Consider the following 17,319-nt stretch of genomic DNA (forward strand, 5'->3'; position numbering starts at 1 on the left):
GAAAAATTCGTCACCAATAGGTAACACTGATCCAAGTGTTTCACTAAGGCAATCTAAGTTCTCATCGCTGCCGACTTCCATGTTGAAAGGAAAATTATTGGCTGAGCTGATAATAATATAGCATTACTCAAAACAGCATGTTTCTTCTTTTGGTTTTCACTGCTCAGTAAAGTTATTTGCTTTATGCCAACTTCTTGTTCTACGGGTTTCAGCACAGAATTACAGCTCAACAGGGCTTTCGTTCAAGTGTTGATTTCTGTAAATTAATATGTAAATAGCATACTAAGTATATTATAACGCTATTATAAAGCATAGTTACTTCGAGAGAAAACCATTACGACGTACTCAAACAAAAATGCACTCTTTGTTTTATCAAACTAACCAGTCTTGTTTGGTCAATACATGAGAAAATACTAGTCGTAAAACCATATGAATGAAGTTTGTTTAACTGTGCCTGAGTATTATAGTGTTCAAATCTTTTATTCTGTATTGTTTTATTTTATTGCATCATGGTCATTAAACTGACACATTTCTCAAGATTCAATTTAAAGACACTGGGAGGATAGAGATTGGTTCAGTGGTTTCTTGAGACATCAGCACGATGTAAGAACGTTTTAATGCCAAAGGCCGTCTAGGAAACAACTTCCCTACTTCGCGAGCCAACTACAACCCGTTGTTGTTGACCTTCAAGTTAAAAAGATGTAAAGCTAAGTCTATTGCAATGTACTACGCCCAATGGCAACAAAAAGAGAGCAATGTTAATATGAATCATGTGATTACACCAACAGCAACTAAAGCTTGATTTAAATCAGTCTCTTCAATAAAATCATATAACTTCCACTTTCCAAAACATGTTTTTAACGTGTACTTAACCCAAGTGTGCCATAATTACGGCACTTCATATATATATATATATATATATATATATATATATGATGTGTTAGTTTGGTTATTTAAACGCATACGTGACAGATACGGCCAAATACAAAAAATAATTGAATCGCAAAAAGTGAGGGCTCTGTGGTGTAATGGTAGCACATTCACCCGGCAACTGAGAGATCCGGGTTCGAGTCCCGGCGGAGCAAGTACTTTTTGCGATTCAGTGTTTATTGAAATTAAATAAGGCTATTGCCATTTATGCAAATTTAATGTATATATATATATACACACATTAAATTACACACATATATATATATATATATATATATATATATATATATACATTATTATATACAGAGATATGTTATAATCTCTGTGATTTGATAGCCCTAAAGAAGTGCGGCCTCTTTATAACGTTACAAATCCTTCAAAACATTTAAGTTCTTTATGATAGAGATGGACATCAGTCTACTTTGTACCCGGCGCGCCCAGCTGCTCATTCTAACAGGCAATACAGTTTTTATCATGCGCCAGTTGCGAGTCATCATAAACTTTTGTAGGCCTATTTGTTTTTTATCATCTAAAGTAATAAAAATGAGCTAAAGTAAAAAAGACTCACAAGACCAATTAACCATTCAATGGATAGTCGGTTTTGTATTTAAAACACTGTTATTTTGTTTTTGTAGGAGCGTCCAGAAACTATCGATTCTACACTCTGTGACATTATTTAGCAGAAAAATATAACAGATTCACACCGTAATGAGTAATTTTATCTCACTTGTTGTTTACGTGTGCGTCATTAGTACCTATGCGTTTTTGCAACACTTTCTCTCCATGAAAGAATTAAGAGTTTATAATGGAAGATGTCATCCACTTAGCAAGAATTAAAAAAAAAAAAAAAAAAACAGTAGCAGTCGTGGGACTGCCGATAGAAGTGAAAACGGAACTATTAAGTCGAGAGTAATTAAAACTATATGCAAAAAATTATATGAAATTTTTTATGTTTTATTTATTAGTTACATATGATGGGTTAAACAAATCATGAACAAAATATAAATACAAAGTGGTTGAAAAAATAATTAATATACAATTATCTTAACAATATCTTAATAAAAAAAGTACTGTAAGTATTAAAGAATATTATTTTAATGAAAAAAAGTTCAATGCAATCATTATACTTGTTGTAATTGCTCAATATTAATAGTTAGTTAAACATAGAATACAAGTGAGTAAACACCGAGTGAACAACAGTGAGTTGAACACCATTGTAAAATAATACAGTTATTGCTACGGATAAAGTATATAATTGCAATAACAATTAAACCCACAATATTTTTAAAAGTAATAAATTACTTAAATTAACTTGGTTCTTTCGTAAAGGTATTTTTATTGCACAATAAACTAATTTATTGAGTTAATACGGTATCAGTGAGCCAATGCGCCAACTACAGTTCCGGCAGAAACGTTCACTCATCACTTCATACGCTACTACAGGCTAAACTAAACTTCCAATAAAAAATGATAAACTACAAAAAAAATATTCATCTATTTTCACACAACTTTCTCGCTGACAAATTTTGTCTGACCAAAAAATAAAAAAAATCCTCGCTTACTACTTTTTTCTTGTCATTGTAAACGCTATGTAAAATGTAAACAATAATCAAAATTATTTCGAAATTTTTTAAATATTTAAAATGTAACCAATAGATTGCCAATATTAAGAGCTTTAATTTGACGCATCTTACAGAATTGTACGACATTGGCTTCACTTTTAAATCGCGAGAGGAAGCCGTAAAGGTCACTGATTTTCGCAGTCTGTTTTCATACTCCGCCGGGACAATTTTAACACAGCGAGACTGACTTTTTCATGCAGGTTAGTAGTCCGCGGCCAAGTCTACGGACAGCGAGACTGACTTTTTCATGCAGGTTAGTATCATTAGCATGTCGGTGACGCGAACCGAGGATTTTACCCTCTACCAAAACGCTCAACGCGCCTAAAGAAGTTTTCACTTCAAAAACTATTTACGATAGTATGATTAAAGTCATACGCATTTCCGTTATCCATGGTTACTATGAACCACAATATTGATAATATGATGTGTTTTAAACTTTTATCGGTGTTATAAAAGAGGCAAGCAAATAAAAAAAGTAGTAAATTACAATTGGTGCTTTGAAATATTTTGATATTGTATGGCAACTAGATGTACCGCATGCTTTGATATCGAACGAAGTAGTTTATTTGTAGCAAATATAGTCTTCTGACTGGTCCAATATGTTAGTTGGGCACTTGTTGGTGCTTCAAAACAGTGTTTCGCTCGAAGAACAGTAATTTTTTATAGCTGATTTGACGAAACCTTTAAATATAATAATAATAATAGTTTATTTACACCCTATAGAAGTTACATACACATTTAATTCGAAACAATACTCTGGCGTAGAATCAGGAACAATACGCTGGTGAAGAATCCTGAGCAGTCCGTGACTTTGCCGTGAGTTTAAATTTAACACTACTTGGTTCATTCCCGGAATTTCTGCAAGTACTTGTTGTTGTTCTCCGTAGATGACACAGTTGAGTTTAGAATAATTAAATACATTTTATTCAATCTTTAGAATAAGTCGTGAAACTATTTAATATCGATACCCTCCAACTGGCAGTCATTTTTTCCTGTAGTGGCGGCATGTTTTCGAGCCTCGTGCAAGGGTTTTTAAAAAAATTTATTAAAAATATATAAATTAAAAGTAATATATATAGAAGTATATATTTTTGTGTTCAGAATTAAACATATAATAATATTAGTATTTAAATTTGGCCTTAAAAAAATTTTTACTAAAGTTTTTTTTCCATGAAATTCAAAATTTACATTTTTTTTTTTTTTTTATTTGGGGGGACCATACCTAGCAAACCAAGTTATAGTAAGAAAACTATAAAAGTGAGAGTACCATTGTGTGTCAAATTTATTCTAGTTTCAGAAACACATAAGCATTATACAAATTTATGAAACTATAATAACACTATATAACAAAAAGCAGCGATGCGCATAAATTGTGAAAATAGGGTGTATATGTAAGAGTTTGCTAATAAAAGTTTTACTAATACAGTTTTACTTCAATACATGTTATATTGCATATTTTATTATTCAGAATGAAGTAAACTATACAGCAGTAGTAAAATAAATTCCATAACTTTTTTTTGAAGAGCCGAAAAAAGTTTCATTTTGTCATTACTGAAAAACTTTTGCGAAAAATTTTCGAGAAATTTATTTATTCTAAAATAAATTTATTTGCACTACTGCAATATTTACCAATTCACCACACACTAAACACAACACTAAAACACAAATAAACCTACTAAAACTTACTAATAAACACGACTCGTCACATCAACAACTCAGACGGCATCGACAACATGGCGGTCACATCTTTTACGTTCCAAACTACGAACTTGGTACGTTGCAACTACAATACAAAAAGGAATAAAACTATAGTATTCCTTATGCTTTTTCCCCCGAATCCAATGGTGCATGAATCGAATCGATACGTTGCCGGAATATACTGTTATGAGTGATTATGCAAGGGAATGTTTGTTTATCAAAATTTTGACGAACAACAATCCGCTAAGGGTTATGTTTATCAAAATTTTGATAAACAACAGTTGGAGGGTTAATAATGCATGGCTTTGTCATCAACTGGGGTAAATAGAATCAGTTACTGGGAGGAAGCAATTCGAAAATTGTTTGCTCGGTGACGATGATGCCGAAGGATAACCTGAGGCCTTGAGGCGTTCTGTCGCGGCGTCGCCGGATGACGTAGTAATTAAATGGCATCAAATGATGGCGGGATTTCCGTCAGCAGAAGAACGGAAATGAGCAAAAGCGGAGACCGACATAGCCTTAACCCAAATTCTTCAACTTACACACGTAGCGTGGTGGCCGTTGATGGCCGTACCGGTTTTGATACAATCAGCCTATGGATGTGTGTCAAATGTCATGAATAGTAATTATATAATTAATTAAGCTTGGATGATTTTCGTTAGAAAGAAGCAGCAGTGTCATCATAGCGAGTCCTGACTTATCGAACTATATTTCAGTATTCAATATTGATTTTATGTTAAAACACTGGAGACGTCGTTATTAAGAAAAGTGTTGCTTGAATTGTCATTCATTCCATTTTTGAATACCATCTGGGCTATACATTTTTTATTTCTAAAAACTATGCTGTCAAAAACTTGTACAATTTTTTAAATACACTTTTATTGGAAAAAAGTAAGTGCTACAGTTTACAGTTAGAGGTTATTTCCCTTATTTGCATCTCCAAGGGTCTGAACAACCCTGCTCTCTGAATTCTGCATTGCCTCCAGACAGGTAGGCTTCTTGACACACACAATTCTCAATCCCCATGACTTGCTCGCTGGATTTTTATCGCCCTTGGATTCTTGATCGTTGTATCTCTGAATTAGCGGAAATGAAAAGAACCATGTAAAAGTTCTGAGTTTTTATATGATTATTTCGAGCTATGATACTGTTGCCTTTCATGGTCTTGGGTTATGAATACAGCCTCCATCTATTTTCTGCTTTAAGTTTTTGCAGATCTGAGGCTCTAATCTACCGAATCATAGATACTGCTGATTTCCAGACGCTTGATTCCTGAGTCTCAGACTATGTATTCTTGTTCTCTGAATATTCAGTTCTGCAGCTCCCTAGGTTTCTGAACTTCTTGTCTTTTACATCCCTAGATTTAAGTGAACTGAAGTTCTATAGGTTTGCGATCCCTAGACCCGTAACAATCTAGGTATGGGATCCCTAAAACACAGCTGAATGGAGTTTCCTTGCATCATAATTTTGGATCTCCTTAAGAAGGATCTCAGGTGCATCGCATCCTGGTATAACCTCCAGTTCAGTTAACACTTTACTTAGTTTTTCAGGAAATTCCGGTTCCTTTACTCTTTCACATATTTAAGTAACCATCAAGGCGAATCTCCAAATCAATTTTCCTATCTCTCAAATCCAACTGCATTTATTATTCTTATAGTCACCACTCACAAAAGCTACTACTTTTAAACATCTCTCTGGTTACCAAAGCACGGGTGACGCTGGAGACTGATGAGAGGCCTGAGGAGATTAGAAGCAGCGCTAGTGTAACAACTCGTCACTAATAACAGCACGCCTAGTAACTCCGTCTGCGGAGGATGGTCTACATAACCATCCCGTAGAGAGCGTTCTACGTTATACCTCATATCTCACTTTCCTTCTTTCTCACTGGGGGCCGGGGAAAGTTTAGACATGGACTATATAGGATATGTCGGTTACTATTAAGTCTACCATGAAGTTTACATTCTTCGTGTAATTGCTGATCATTCTTTATAAGTGCAGAAGTTGCATTTTTGTCTCATTAGTCTGCATTTACGACAGTTTTGCGCTTAGTGGAGTGCCGCCAAAGTATAACTCATAGTTATTGTAGTAGAATAGGTAATTTAGTACTTGGAAGTATATGAAGAGCTAGGCGATAGATGTACTGTGCCAGTTTTTAACTTTTACAGGACAGGAATTTAAAATCAAAACACGCTGTAAATCACAAATGGATTTATAAATTTAATATTAGCATAAATAATTTAATAATTGTATTAGAGTTATAATTTCATCAAGATAAACTAATGGTTTTAAGAAATATAGAAGATATTATTTTTAAATCAAGGTTTATTAGGTTAAATCAAACCTTGAATGAATATAAGCACCAAATGTATAGGGAGAAATTGCTTTGTCCATTAATTTATGTTACATCTTCATATGGACTAGATTGTTCATAAAAGTAAAACATTACAGACAAGTACAGTTTTAATTTAAGCTTTATTTCTATTACATCCATTCAATACAGTGAACACTAAATTTATTTCACCCGTCACTTTTTGTACGCTTTATGGATGATTCTTTTTGTGGTAAATGGCTTTGCTTCATTTCCAATAACACATTTTTTACGGTTAACATCCATTGTCAATGCTATGTCGTGTGATGAAAGAATGACTGAATCAGCTGTAGGCTTCCAGTAACGAAAAAGCTGAAATAGTAAGGTCAAAGAACGTTCTTCCCCGGTTGGCTGGATAAAGTACATTTATCATCAGAGTGACAAAATTAAAATCGGTGATATTTTTGTTGACAAAGTACTTCCTTCCTCTGACCAATTGTTTGTATAAAATATTTTCCCTGTACTTTTCATATGGTATACCTGAATAAAGGGTTTGAAGTTGGAGGCTCTGAAAGGTCTACGATTGTGTTTTGATTTGAATGTCAATAAAGTTTATTTACGAAAACTGCAATATAAAATGTTTCCACTGCAGTCAGAAGGCAAATTTACAGTATGGTCGTCATGCCGATATATAAGTATAGATGTGAGCTATATTAAGACAGAATAGTTTGCGTATATGAAAGTTTCTGATGGTACTTATATTTTACAACTCAACTTACTTTTTACTTAATCATGTGTTTCTCGCAGTTTCGAACGTGCACCATTTTGAAACCTTATGACCTAGTTTAACATGTGAACCAATACTATTAAAAATGTATCGAAACAACGTTGATATGAGTGCGATTAGATCAAGTGGATATCTAAGACATGTGCATAATAACTACTATTCCAATTAAATTATCATACGTTTTCTAATAACAGAAGGCCTCTAATAAAAGGGAAAGTTCGTCTTGCCTTAGAGCTGTGCCCATTGTTTGTTGTGTAAGTATAATTGGACCAGTCGCATATTGTGGTTTCAGAACCACTACTAACTGAAGACTGAGCGACCGCTTGCGAGGACAGGATCGCTCATCGGTCAACTATACATCTTGTGGCTTCTACTGCACCCTCTGAACAATACCATTGGCAATTGATAAATACTAGAGTTCTACATAAAGCAGCAGCAGTCGAGTGTTACTATTTGAAAATTTGAATCCAGTTTAGGTGTACAAGGATGCTTAATTATTTTCCCTGGCAGTCTCTCATATTCGTACAGAGTAGGGATGGACCATGGAAGTGAATTAAAAGGGCATCTGGATTGGCAGGCATCACCTGTCGGTGGTATTCTGTTTCAAGGCAAGCGTTCATGAGAATAAAATATGGTTTAACTTACTTTATTTTCTTAATATGCATATGTTAAAAAATTACTCCTAACCTTAATTATTCCCTACCACTGGAAATAAATTCGGATGGTTTTTTGGAAGTTTGAAAGCGTTGCTTTAAAGTATGCTTTGGAATATTTCCCCTTTGTATGAAAAAGCACAAAATGCTGATGGTAGATCACTTACATCTTGTAAACCGTGAAATTATAAGCGACAAAACTAAAATCCGGCTACCAAATAATGTACCTTGTTAAATGGTGGGCGTTTATTGTTTGATGCTTCATAGTGGGTTTCCGTAGATTCTCCATTTTTTTCATTTCAAATTATGTCTAGAAATTCAACGTTCTAAGTTATGCATATACCATACAGCCGGCAATTGATTAGATATTATTTTTAATTTGTTATTTTTAGGCGCTAGATCGGTTACTGAAAGTTTGACAATTCCAATTGCAATTAACCACCCTCCCGGCTACGGCCTGCACTATCGAAGGATGCTAAGGATGTTGTTTCTCGTGATACAAGAAAGCACGTGTTTGACCACAGATGGCCATCACCAGGTCACGCCTCGGACAACAAGAAGGCCCAGGCTACACAACTGTAAACTGTGAAATTTGCTTGTTATCGACCAGCGGCGTAATATCTGGAGCAGGGCGTGTCGACCGATTATCCTGTGCAGTACTAGAATATTCCGACGGTGCGGTGGAGGTGATCTGGCTCTATTAAACAAATCAATCTACAGTTATTCGTTTTGACTAAACGAAATGAACAAGAGTTGCGGTGTCGTGTTTACTGTTTCCCTCTTCTATAAATCATACCACCTTGAGATACGGCACTAAAGTGTAGCTGAAGGGCACTCCAGAGACAATGGCTGATTCTCGGTCCTTTCACTGGGACTGGCCTACATCTGTTTGTGTAACTGCTGCCCGCAGCCCGCCACACCGCCGCGACTCAGCCCCGGCCTGATCCAGTTCCCTCTGCAGCTCGTCAGCAAGCCCAAGTTACGTACCTTAAATTGTTACCCATTTTTTTCATTTCCGAAGTCGGGATTCTTATAGCTCTGCAAGTAAATTGCACTTTGCAATAAATTATTCAAATCTCCAAGTAATATGAATTTATTTAAAAAAATCTTTAAGCATTTATTGTACCCAACCACAATACAGTCTTAACGGAATAATTCTATAGTTTGTGTTTTGTTTTTATATTTATACAGGTAGCAATAAATATTAATTAAACTACTTGCCCTTACAAAATCGATTATCCCTTTATATGTTTGACCGAAGGATGATAAAAACACGCAGGGTGTATACTGGCAAAGGCAAATTAAAAAAATAAAATAGAGTGTACTATTTACATGTCCACTGCCATTTCCAAACAACTGATAGGATCTGTTTGCAGTACCTGGTAGCTAAGTGTTCAGCGTCTTAGTAATAATATAATAAACTGTATAATATGGGTTAATGTTTCACGCCTAATTAGGGCAACGTGTGTTTACGACAAGAATTTCCAGATAAGCCACTAAAATAAATGTACTAAAATATTGAACTGATCCATTTGTAGCAGCAGCGAACGACTGATAGGATCTGATTGCCGTATCTGGTAGCTGAGTGTTCGGCGTTTCGAATCCTGGTTTGGGTACAGTATCTTCGCACGCTAACAAAAGTCTTCAGAATCTAGTCTTCAAGTAATGAGATGAACGGTTCCGAGCGTGAGCTAGCGACCGAACTAAAACCCCGAAACAGGATTAGAGTTACAACCAGGCGGTGTCTGGACGGTACCAAACAATGGAACAATAAACACAACATGAGCCAATAAAACAGGTACGCATAGTTGCGAGCGTGGAGCGAATACAGTGTAACGGAAATATAGACGAGAGGAGAGGTGGCAGTAACAATGGACCGGTCACAGTTATGTGAAGAGACCCATTTCTACATGGAAATGGCCGCGAGGTGCTCGAGATGGTATGAATAGAACGATATACACCAATACAGGGTATACAGCCTATAATGGAACGGGAAGACTAAATCACAGAGCAATAACCTCTCACTGGGTTATTGCTGGCTCGGATTTGGTCCACCCACATTGAGATCAGCCGGTAGACTGTTCCACGGTGACAGCGATCACAGTAGACTATTCCACAGTGACAGCGATCACAGTAGACTATTCCACAGTGACAGCAATCACAGTAGACTATCGCACAGTGACATCGGTAATCTCCCAGTGCTAGTAATAATATAAGATTTAAAATCGAAGTGCATAATCATTTCCAAGTGAGAACTATAAGATGACATGAACTATTACAAAATTTATGGTTAAATAATTTCTGAGATCTTAATAGTTTTCTAATGAGAATCTGAGGCCATTGAAACGAAGCATTAATTGGAGAGAGAAATATTTCTTTCCCGAGCAACTATAAGGTGATGTCAGAAAAAATATCAAAGTATTATTCGAGTAGTTTCCACTGAAATTTTCATGGCCAATGGGACAGAGCCTTGAGGTCAAGCAGCAAATCCGTTTTCATTGTGCATACACATGAAGTAACATTTCATGGTGTTAGGTTCAGTAGTTTCAGGGATTTCGTGATCAGTGGGTTGTTTCATGAGTTCAGTCAGTGGCATGGTCTGTGGCTGACACATTTCTGCCTCGTTGCACCCGGATTCCAGAATGCTTGACCTAGGATAGGGATGTTTCCAGAATCCTCACGTGATGTTGAGTGATTTCAGGAAAATTTTACCAGACAGATTTAGTAGTTCTGAATGAAGCTTCAAAGGGTAACTGCCATCTTCAAGAGATTAATAGTGAGTGAAAAATGAACAAAAACCTATTTATGATTATTTTTTGTTTCAGTTCATTGTTTCCTTTTTTGGCGGTTTTCTGAAAATTATTTCCCTGAGGACAAAGACTCTATTTTCTTCATAATTGTGTCTCGCAGTCTCACCATATTGGATTTTTATTTACCCTATTTCATAGGCACTTCAGGTATAGTTATGTTCCTGGTCTTTAAAGAACCATATGATTCTTTTGAGTGGTAATATCTAGTCTTTCCTATTTATTTCCATATTATTGTTTATAAAGGTGGAGATAATGTTTTAGCTACAAACTAACTACAGAACCGTTGCTTGGTTTCCATGTTTTAAAGCCTCATTTTCAGGTAAATAAATCCAAAATGGATCAGAAAATTAATTAATTATCAAATGTAAAAAACAAGAGAAAACTCATAATATTATGTCTATATATATAAAGACCCACCATTTCTTACTATGGATGGCACTTTCATATCCCCTGACTCCTTGTGAAGTTTGATGTTTTCAGGACAATTCATTATGTTTTAAAAAAATGGCTCACTTCCCTCTAGACATCTTTTAATCCTCTTAAAAGTGAACAATTCAGTTTAATTTCTCTTCTCCCACAATCTCTTTTTCTCTTTCCTAGATTGTTTTCCATATCAATATAATTGTAAATAATTCCAAAAATATATAACAATATTGTTTGTTGTTGTAATTGTATATAATAATATTTTTTCACCAAAACAATGTATTCTGTATCTCAATAAAGTGAAATTGGTTGAATGTAATATGCTATATCTGATAACGAGTGATTGTAACAAACCGTTTCCACAGGTGGTTGCTAGTGGTGGGCCTTGCTGTTGCTGCCAGTGGAGACGGCTGTGGTCGTGTGTATCGGGAGTTGAGGTACCCTTGCCGTTGCTATGAGCTGCAAGAGGGGGATCTAGCCTTGAACTGCGACAGGGTTGTCTTTCCGGGAGACTTTCCTGCCCTTCCCTACCGAGCACCTGTAGTGTCTTTCTCTCAGAGATGGGTGGGCCACCAGAATCTGCCCACACAGGCGTTCGCCCAAGCGGGTGAGTTCTCTTTCTTGACAGACACATTTGTGTTTGCCAAATAAACTGGACTGTTGAATTTAGTCACATACCAATTTTGGTATGTTTTGGATAACATTACGTAAAAAAAGATTAATATATTCTTGTTTCTCGGAATACTTCTAAGAGTTTTATCAGCCGTTGGAGTATTAAATCTCTCTGTAAACTAGTTATTATATTTTGTATACCAATAATGTAATGATGAGTTTAATCCACTGAATTGTGCCCAATATGCCTTCAAAACTATCAATGCTTAAATGTAATCTTACAACACTAAAGATACAGCCTTTGCAAACTGTCAGTTGCATTTTAATATCTTAATGCACAATCAATTAGGCAACACCTTTTCTCTGTAGTCACGGATATTTTCTTATATCTTACAAAACTGAGCTGTTTTGAAAAGTGAAGATATACACCTGTGTGTTACATTTATCTGAGTCACATATAATTTTGATAGGCATGCCCCTACGGATACTGGACTTCTCTGGAAACTCCTTGAGACGACTGACGGAACGGTTGCTAGCAGGGTTACAGGACACCTTGCAGGAATTGCTGCTAGCAGACAACCTCCTGGGTGACAGCCTTAATCCAATCTTCAGCAGTAACGAACTGCATGGACTGACCCAACTGAGAGTTCTCAACTTGGCTGGCAATCAAATCAAGGGCATTGAGGAGGGTCTGCTCAAGGGATGTGATAACTTAATGGTGAGTACCTAGGGGAAAAAAGCTTATCAGACAAACCTATTTAAATATTCACGTGTTCATTTCAATGAGCTATGCTATTATAAGTTGTTACATTTTAACCCTTTAACTGCCGGTTCTGGATTCGCGGTGACATCCGAGCGCCTGGCTTAGTTACCTACTAAAACCCCTCAGCACCGAGTATTTTTCCATTTTTTATGTTTTGTACAATATTTACAAAACTCAAATAATGACAGTTTTTCAAATAAATATGACATTTACCACTATCTACAAATAAACATAAAAAACCCCTCGTAAAACATAAACATAACCATTCCCGAACTCGTGATACATGGCGTCCAAGTGGTTTGAGTAATGTCCACAAGATTGCACCACCAACTGGACTGCTATCTTCTAGACATTTGTAACATAATAGAACACCAAGTAACACAAAATAACAGCTAATACAACAAAAATAAAACAGCTGATTATATGAAAACAAGTATACTCAGGCAGATAATGTTCACAAAACTAGAGATGCACAATATATCGCGGGTGTGTGGCGGTTAAAGAGTTAAGCTAACATTGTACAAATTGATTAGTTGTTTAGTATACATTTTTATTTTTGTATGTAAAGAACCAAGAAATCAACTTAGGAAGACTACTTACTGCTTGGTTTGTTACAAGTAGTATTGATTGAACAATAAAAGCAGTTCAGCTCTTAAATCTGCAATTTAACCATAGGAAGTCAAAACTCCTAAAAAATTAAATCAATTAATCTATTAACAATAAATCTCACGCAATTCTAGTTTAACTATATGAGGGTGGTTTGATGTCTGGTAAATTTGTATGAAAGTTCAGGAAATTTCGGAACCGACACTGTTGTTGGTAAGCCTGATATTTCTATGGATATTACAGCAAGTTTCGAATGGAAACTGTTATTGGTGGATTATTTGCAGCCAGCTGAAGTAGTAACTGAGTAATTAGTTCCTTAGGATGGCGCAAAATGTATTTCGTGCGGCCATTCAACATTTTCATTTGAAGGGTTGGACAGCTGCACAGATCAAATCTGAGTTGGATAAAGACCATGTGGGTTCTGCACCACCAATGAAGACCATTTACTTTTGGATCAATGAGTTTAAACTTCAGAGAAGCACGGAAGATGAAGACCTGTACGCTACCCGTTGAAGTCACCACACAGGAACAAATCTATAAGTGCTTGATATGTAATGGAAGATCGAAGATTAAAAGTTCGCAAGATAGCTAACATTGTAGGTATCTCAACTGAACAAGTGCATTGCACCCTCCATGAAAAACTGGCCATGAAGAAGCTCTGTGCGCGATGGGTGCTGCGCCAGCTCAATTTGAACCAAAAACGGAAACAAAAGACCATTTCTACTCAGAATATCACACTTTTCAGGTGCAATCCACAGGGCTTTTTGAGCAGAGTCGTAACTGTGGATGAAACTTGGATCCACCATTACAATCCAGAGATCATACAACAGTCCAAACAATGGATGAAGAGTGGGGAGAGTGCACTAAAGAATGCGGACTTGTCAGCTGGAAAGATGATGGCCACTGTCTTTTGTGATTCCCCGGGGTGTAATCATGATAGATTATTTGGAAAAAGGCAGATCAAGAACTGAGCCCTATAATGCTACTCTGCTGGATTGTTTGAAACAAGAACTAATTAAAAAAACGTCCAGCAGCTATCGTAATGGCAAAAGTGTTCAACTTGGGATTCAAATTGGTTCCTCACCCACCCTATTTACCAGACTTGGCTCCGGGTGACTTTTTATTCCCAAACTTGAAAATTTGGCTAGTGGGAAGAAATTTTTATCGAATGAGAAAGTGCCCGCCGCTGTGACAGACTATTTTGCAGAGGTTGACAAAGCCTACTTTGCCGATAGGTTGAACAATTTCACACTCGTTGGACCAAGTGTACAGCCTTGCAAGGAGACTATGTTGAAAAATAAAGTGGGTTTATACTTTTAAAACAATATTTTACTATATTTTTACCAGACTTATCAAACCACCCTTGTATAACTAAAGAGGTAAATATTAATAACACTAAGGAGATTACTTAATGCATTTTATTGAAAAATTGTATTCTTTGTCTGTTCTTGTAAAATCTGTAATTTAAAACTATTAAAGTGATTAACTCAAAGTTATAAAATTACTAGCATTATGCATTGCAATGTTTATCATTACTAATCAATATATTTTTATTATTTGCCGAAATTGTATTATTCTATTTATTTTTATTATCAGAATTATCTTTTATGTTTATAGACATGTTGTATTGGCAAATAAAGTAATTTCTAATTTTAGTTCATAATCTTTACAATGTATGCTGATAGTGTTTGAGTGGTCCACTTGTTAGGTTAAAAATCAAACCAATAAATCCTCTAATAACCCATAAATCTGTCTTAGAATTGAATAAGATCCACAAGGATAAGTGTGTATTACGTGTTTCAAGGATAAGTATTACAAAGACATAAAAGTGAGTAATTTTCAAACTCTTGTCAGTTCTCATTTGACTAGTCATTTAGTTGGATTAAAATGCAGATAAGGTTAATATATTTAAACTACAATCACGTTTTTGGCTGCCATTGTCTTATTTCACAATGTTTGGAAAGTAATAAAGGTATAAGCACATTTTATAGTTATTAATTTGTTTGATAATTATTTATTCAGTTGTGGGAAAGGAACACAGAAAGCATAATATTATTTTAAAATATTTTATTTTTACTTTAATTTCCAGCTTCTCCATGAGATGTCCAGATATGCAGATTTCACTTATATTTTGTATGACTTCATTTTATGTGATTTTGCTGAAAAAATGTTGTATACTTGTAAATATTAGCCATCATATAGATGTATTCATATTTTAATATCCAATTAAAATGATATTTTGTTCAACAAATTTCAACAAAAGTGGGGTGACGGTTTTTTGTCTTTGGGGATCAAGTGAGTTCCTAATAGAAATAGCTCAGGCACAAAATCATCAATTGCTTATTTTGCCATCACCTAAAACCAGAAGAAAACAATAAAAGGAAGATTAGATTAGACTGTGTGATGCAATGATCTTATCATAATGTAATCTGTGGTCATCATTGCAAACCAGTTAGTCCTATTTAAAGGCCAGGAGGCCTATTAGTATTTGGTGGAAATAACAACTTCTCCAGGCTGGTTCTTCTTTTTGTTTGGAATTTCCTTCCAGACCAGTTTTATCTTCATGAGCAATACCAGACACCAATTTTGTTTCTCAGGAAAGTATTTTACCCTGATTTCCTCATCCTTGACAGGAGGATGCAAAACCCTCCCTTCAACTTCTGGATCTCCACAACATTATAACATAGACTAGTCCACAATTCCGACACATGTGGTTCATCAATGGATATGAAAGCTCTAAATAGTGGTCATTTCTATGATTCCAAGTCAAAATGTTATATACAAACTGTTCCCATGGCTAGCATTATTTACCCAGACTGGTACAGTTTCACACAATGAAGAATCATTTGACTATGACCAAATTTTTTAATGTAATGGGAGTACCAGGAGCCTCAAATCTCCATCCTCCCCAGACATGAAAATATCTGAAATAAATTTCCTAAGGAAGTTTCTAAATCTTTCACTAAGAGTATTTTATAAATCAAAACTACTTGAATAGAATTATCGCTTGATTGCTGCTTCACAAAGGTTTCCTTATTTAAAATAAAAAGTAAATTTGACAAGTTTGTGATTTTTTTTCATTAGATTATAAACAAATTAAAAACTAAATAGTTAGCACTTTTTCTTTGATATCTTACAGATATTTATTTTAAACATGTTTAAGATTTCAGTGTTGTAATTTTGAGTTTGTGTCATGAGAACTACTACTAAGTTACTCTGTCATAGTTAGTGATGGATAGATATAATTATTATTGATGTTTCAGGAGTTGTGGCTAGATCGCAACAGTCTTACATCAATCCCAAGCACTTCACTCAATGGTCCAACATCGCTGAGGCTCCTCTCCCTCAGGGACAATCGAATCAGTAAGTTCTCAAAATTCTCAGATTATGGAACACTATGTTAATGAGTGCCCTCCGAGGGTTTTCCAGAAGGTTTGGTCGGCCTTCAATTCACAAGTGAAGCATTTCTTTGGCTTACCACTTAAAAAGATATTTTCATGCTAGTTATTTACACTTAAACTAGTTTAAAAATAGTTATTTATTATTTATTTTAAAGGTTTTAATTAACCTAATGATCAGGTGGCTGACAAAAAATATACAAAATACATTACTGAGTTAGTACAGGAGGTTTTGGTTTAATTGGATAGTTTCTTGTTTTCTGAGTTCAGTAATACATTTTATTGTGTTAGTTACACAGTAGATAAAGTTTTCTCATGGTTAAAGTGTGCTGAGGTCTGAGGGATAATTTCAGTAGTTATGAGGTCTGACATAAGGGCCACTTAAATTTAGTTGTTACAGTTCCCAACCCTAACCCAAGTATCAGAATTCAAGAAGTTTTTGGGATTTAAGTCTTAGCAAAGAATTTTCTACCTAAGTCCTTTCACTTCCCCAAAACCATTTGATCAAGTCTATCGGCTGCCATCGGGTGGATTAGATTTAACATACTAATAGATTTGATAGGGACCAGTATATTTAAAAAATGTTGTATCTCTTATAGTTATTATTCCATCACTCTTGCTTCTGTATGATTAAATATGGATGTATTTAACATATTAATATGAAAAGACGAATAAATTGTGACATGCACAACACATGAGTTAGAACATT

At 35.2% G+C, this 17,319-nt stretch overlaps 1 protein-coding gene across 1 annotated transcript in view; it reads left to right on the forward strand.

Moving 5' to 3' along the window:
* Positions 1-17,319, forward strand: part of LOC124368969 (protein artichoke) — a 75,118-nt gene that overhangs the window by 42,166 nt on the left and 15,633 nt on the right. The window contains exons 2-4 of the mRNA XM_046826550.1: positions 11,597-11,838; positions 12,314-12,561; positions 16,476-16,575. Coding sequence (XP_046682506.1) covers positions 11,597-11,838; positions 12,314-12,561; positions 16,476-16,575 — 590 coding nt within the window. The remainder of the gene's footprint in view (positions 1-11,596; positions 11,839-12,313; positions 12,562-16,475; positions 16,576-17,319) is intronic.

This window comes from Homalodisca vitripennis, chromosome X, assembly GCF_021130785.1.
Source record: "Homalodisca vitripennis isolate AUS2020 chromosome X, UT_GWSS_2.1, whole genome shotgun sequence".
NCBI classification, from domain to species: Eukaryota; Metazoa; Arthropoda; class Insecta; order Hemiptera; family Cicadellidae; genus Homalodisca; species Homalodisca vitripennis.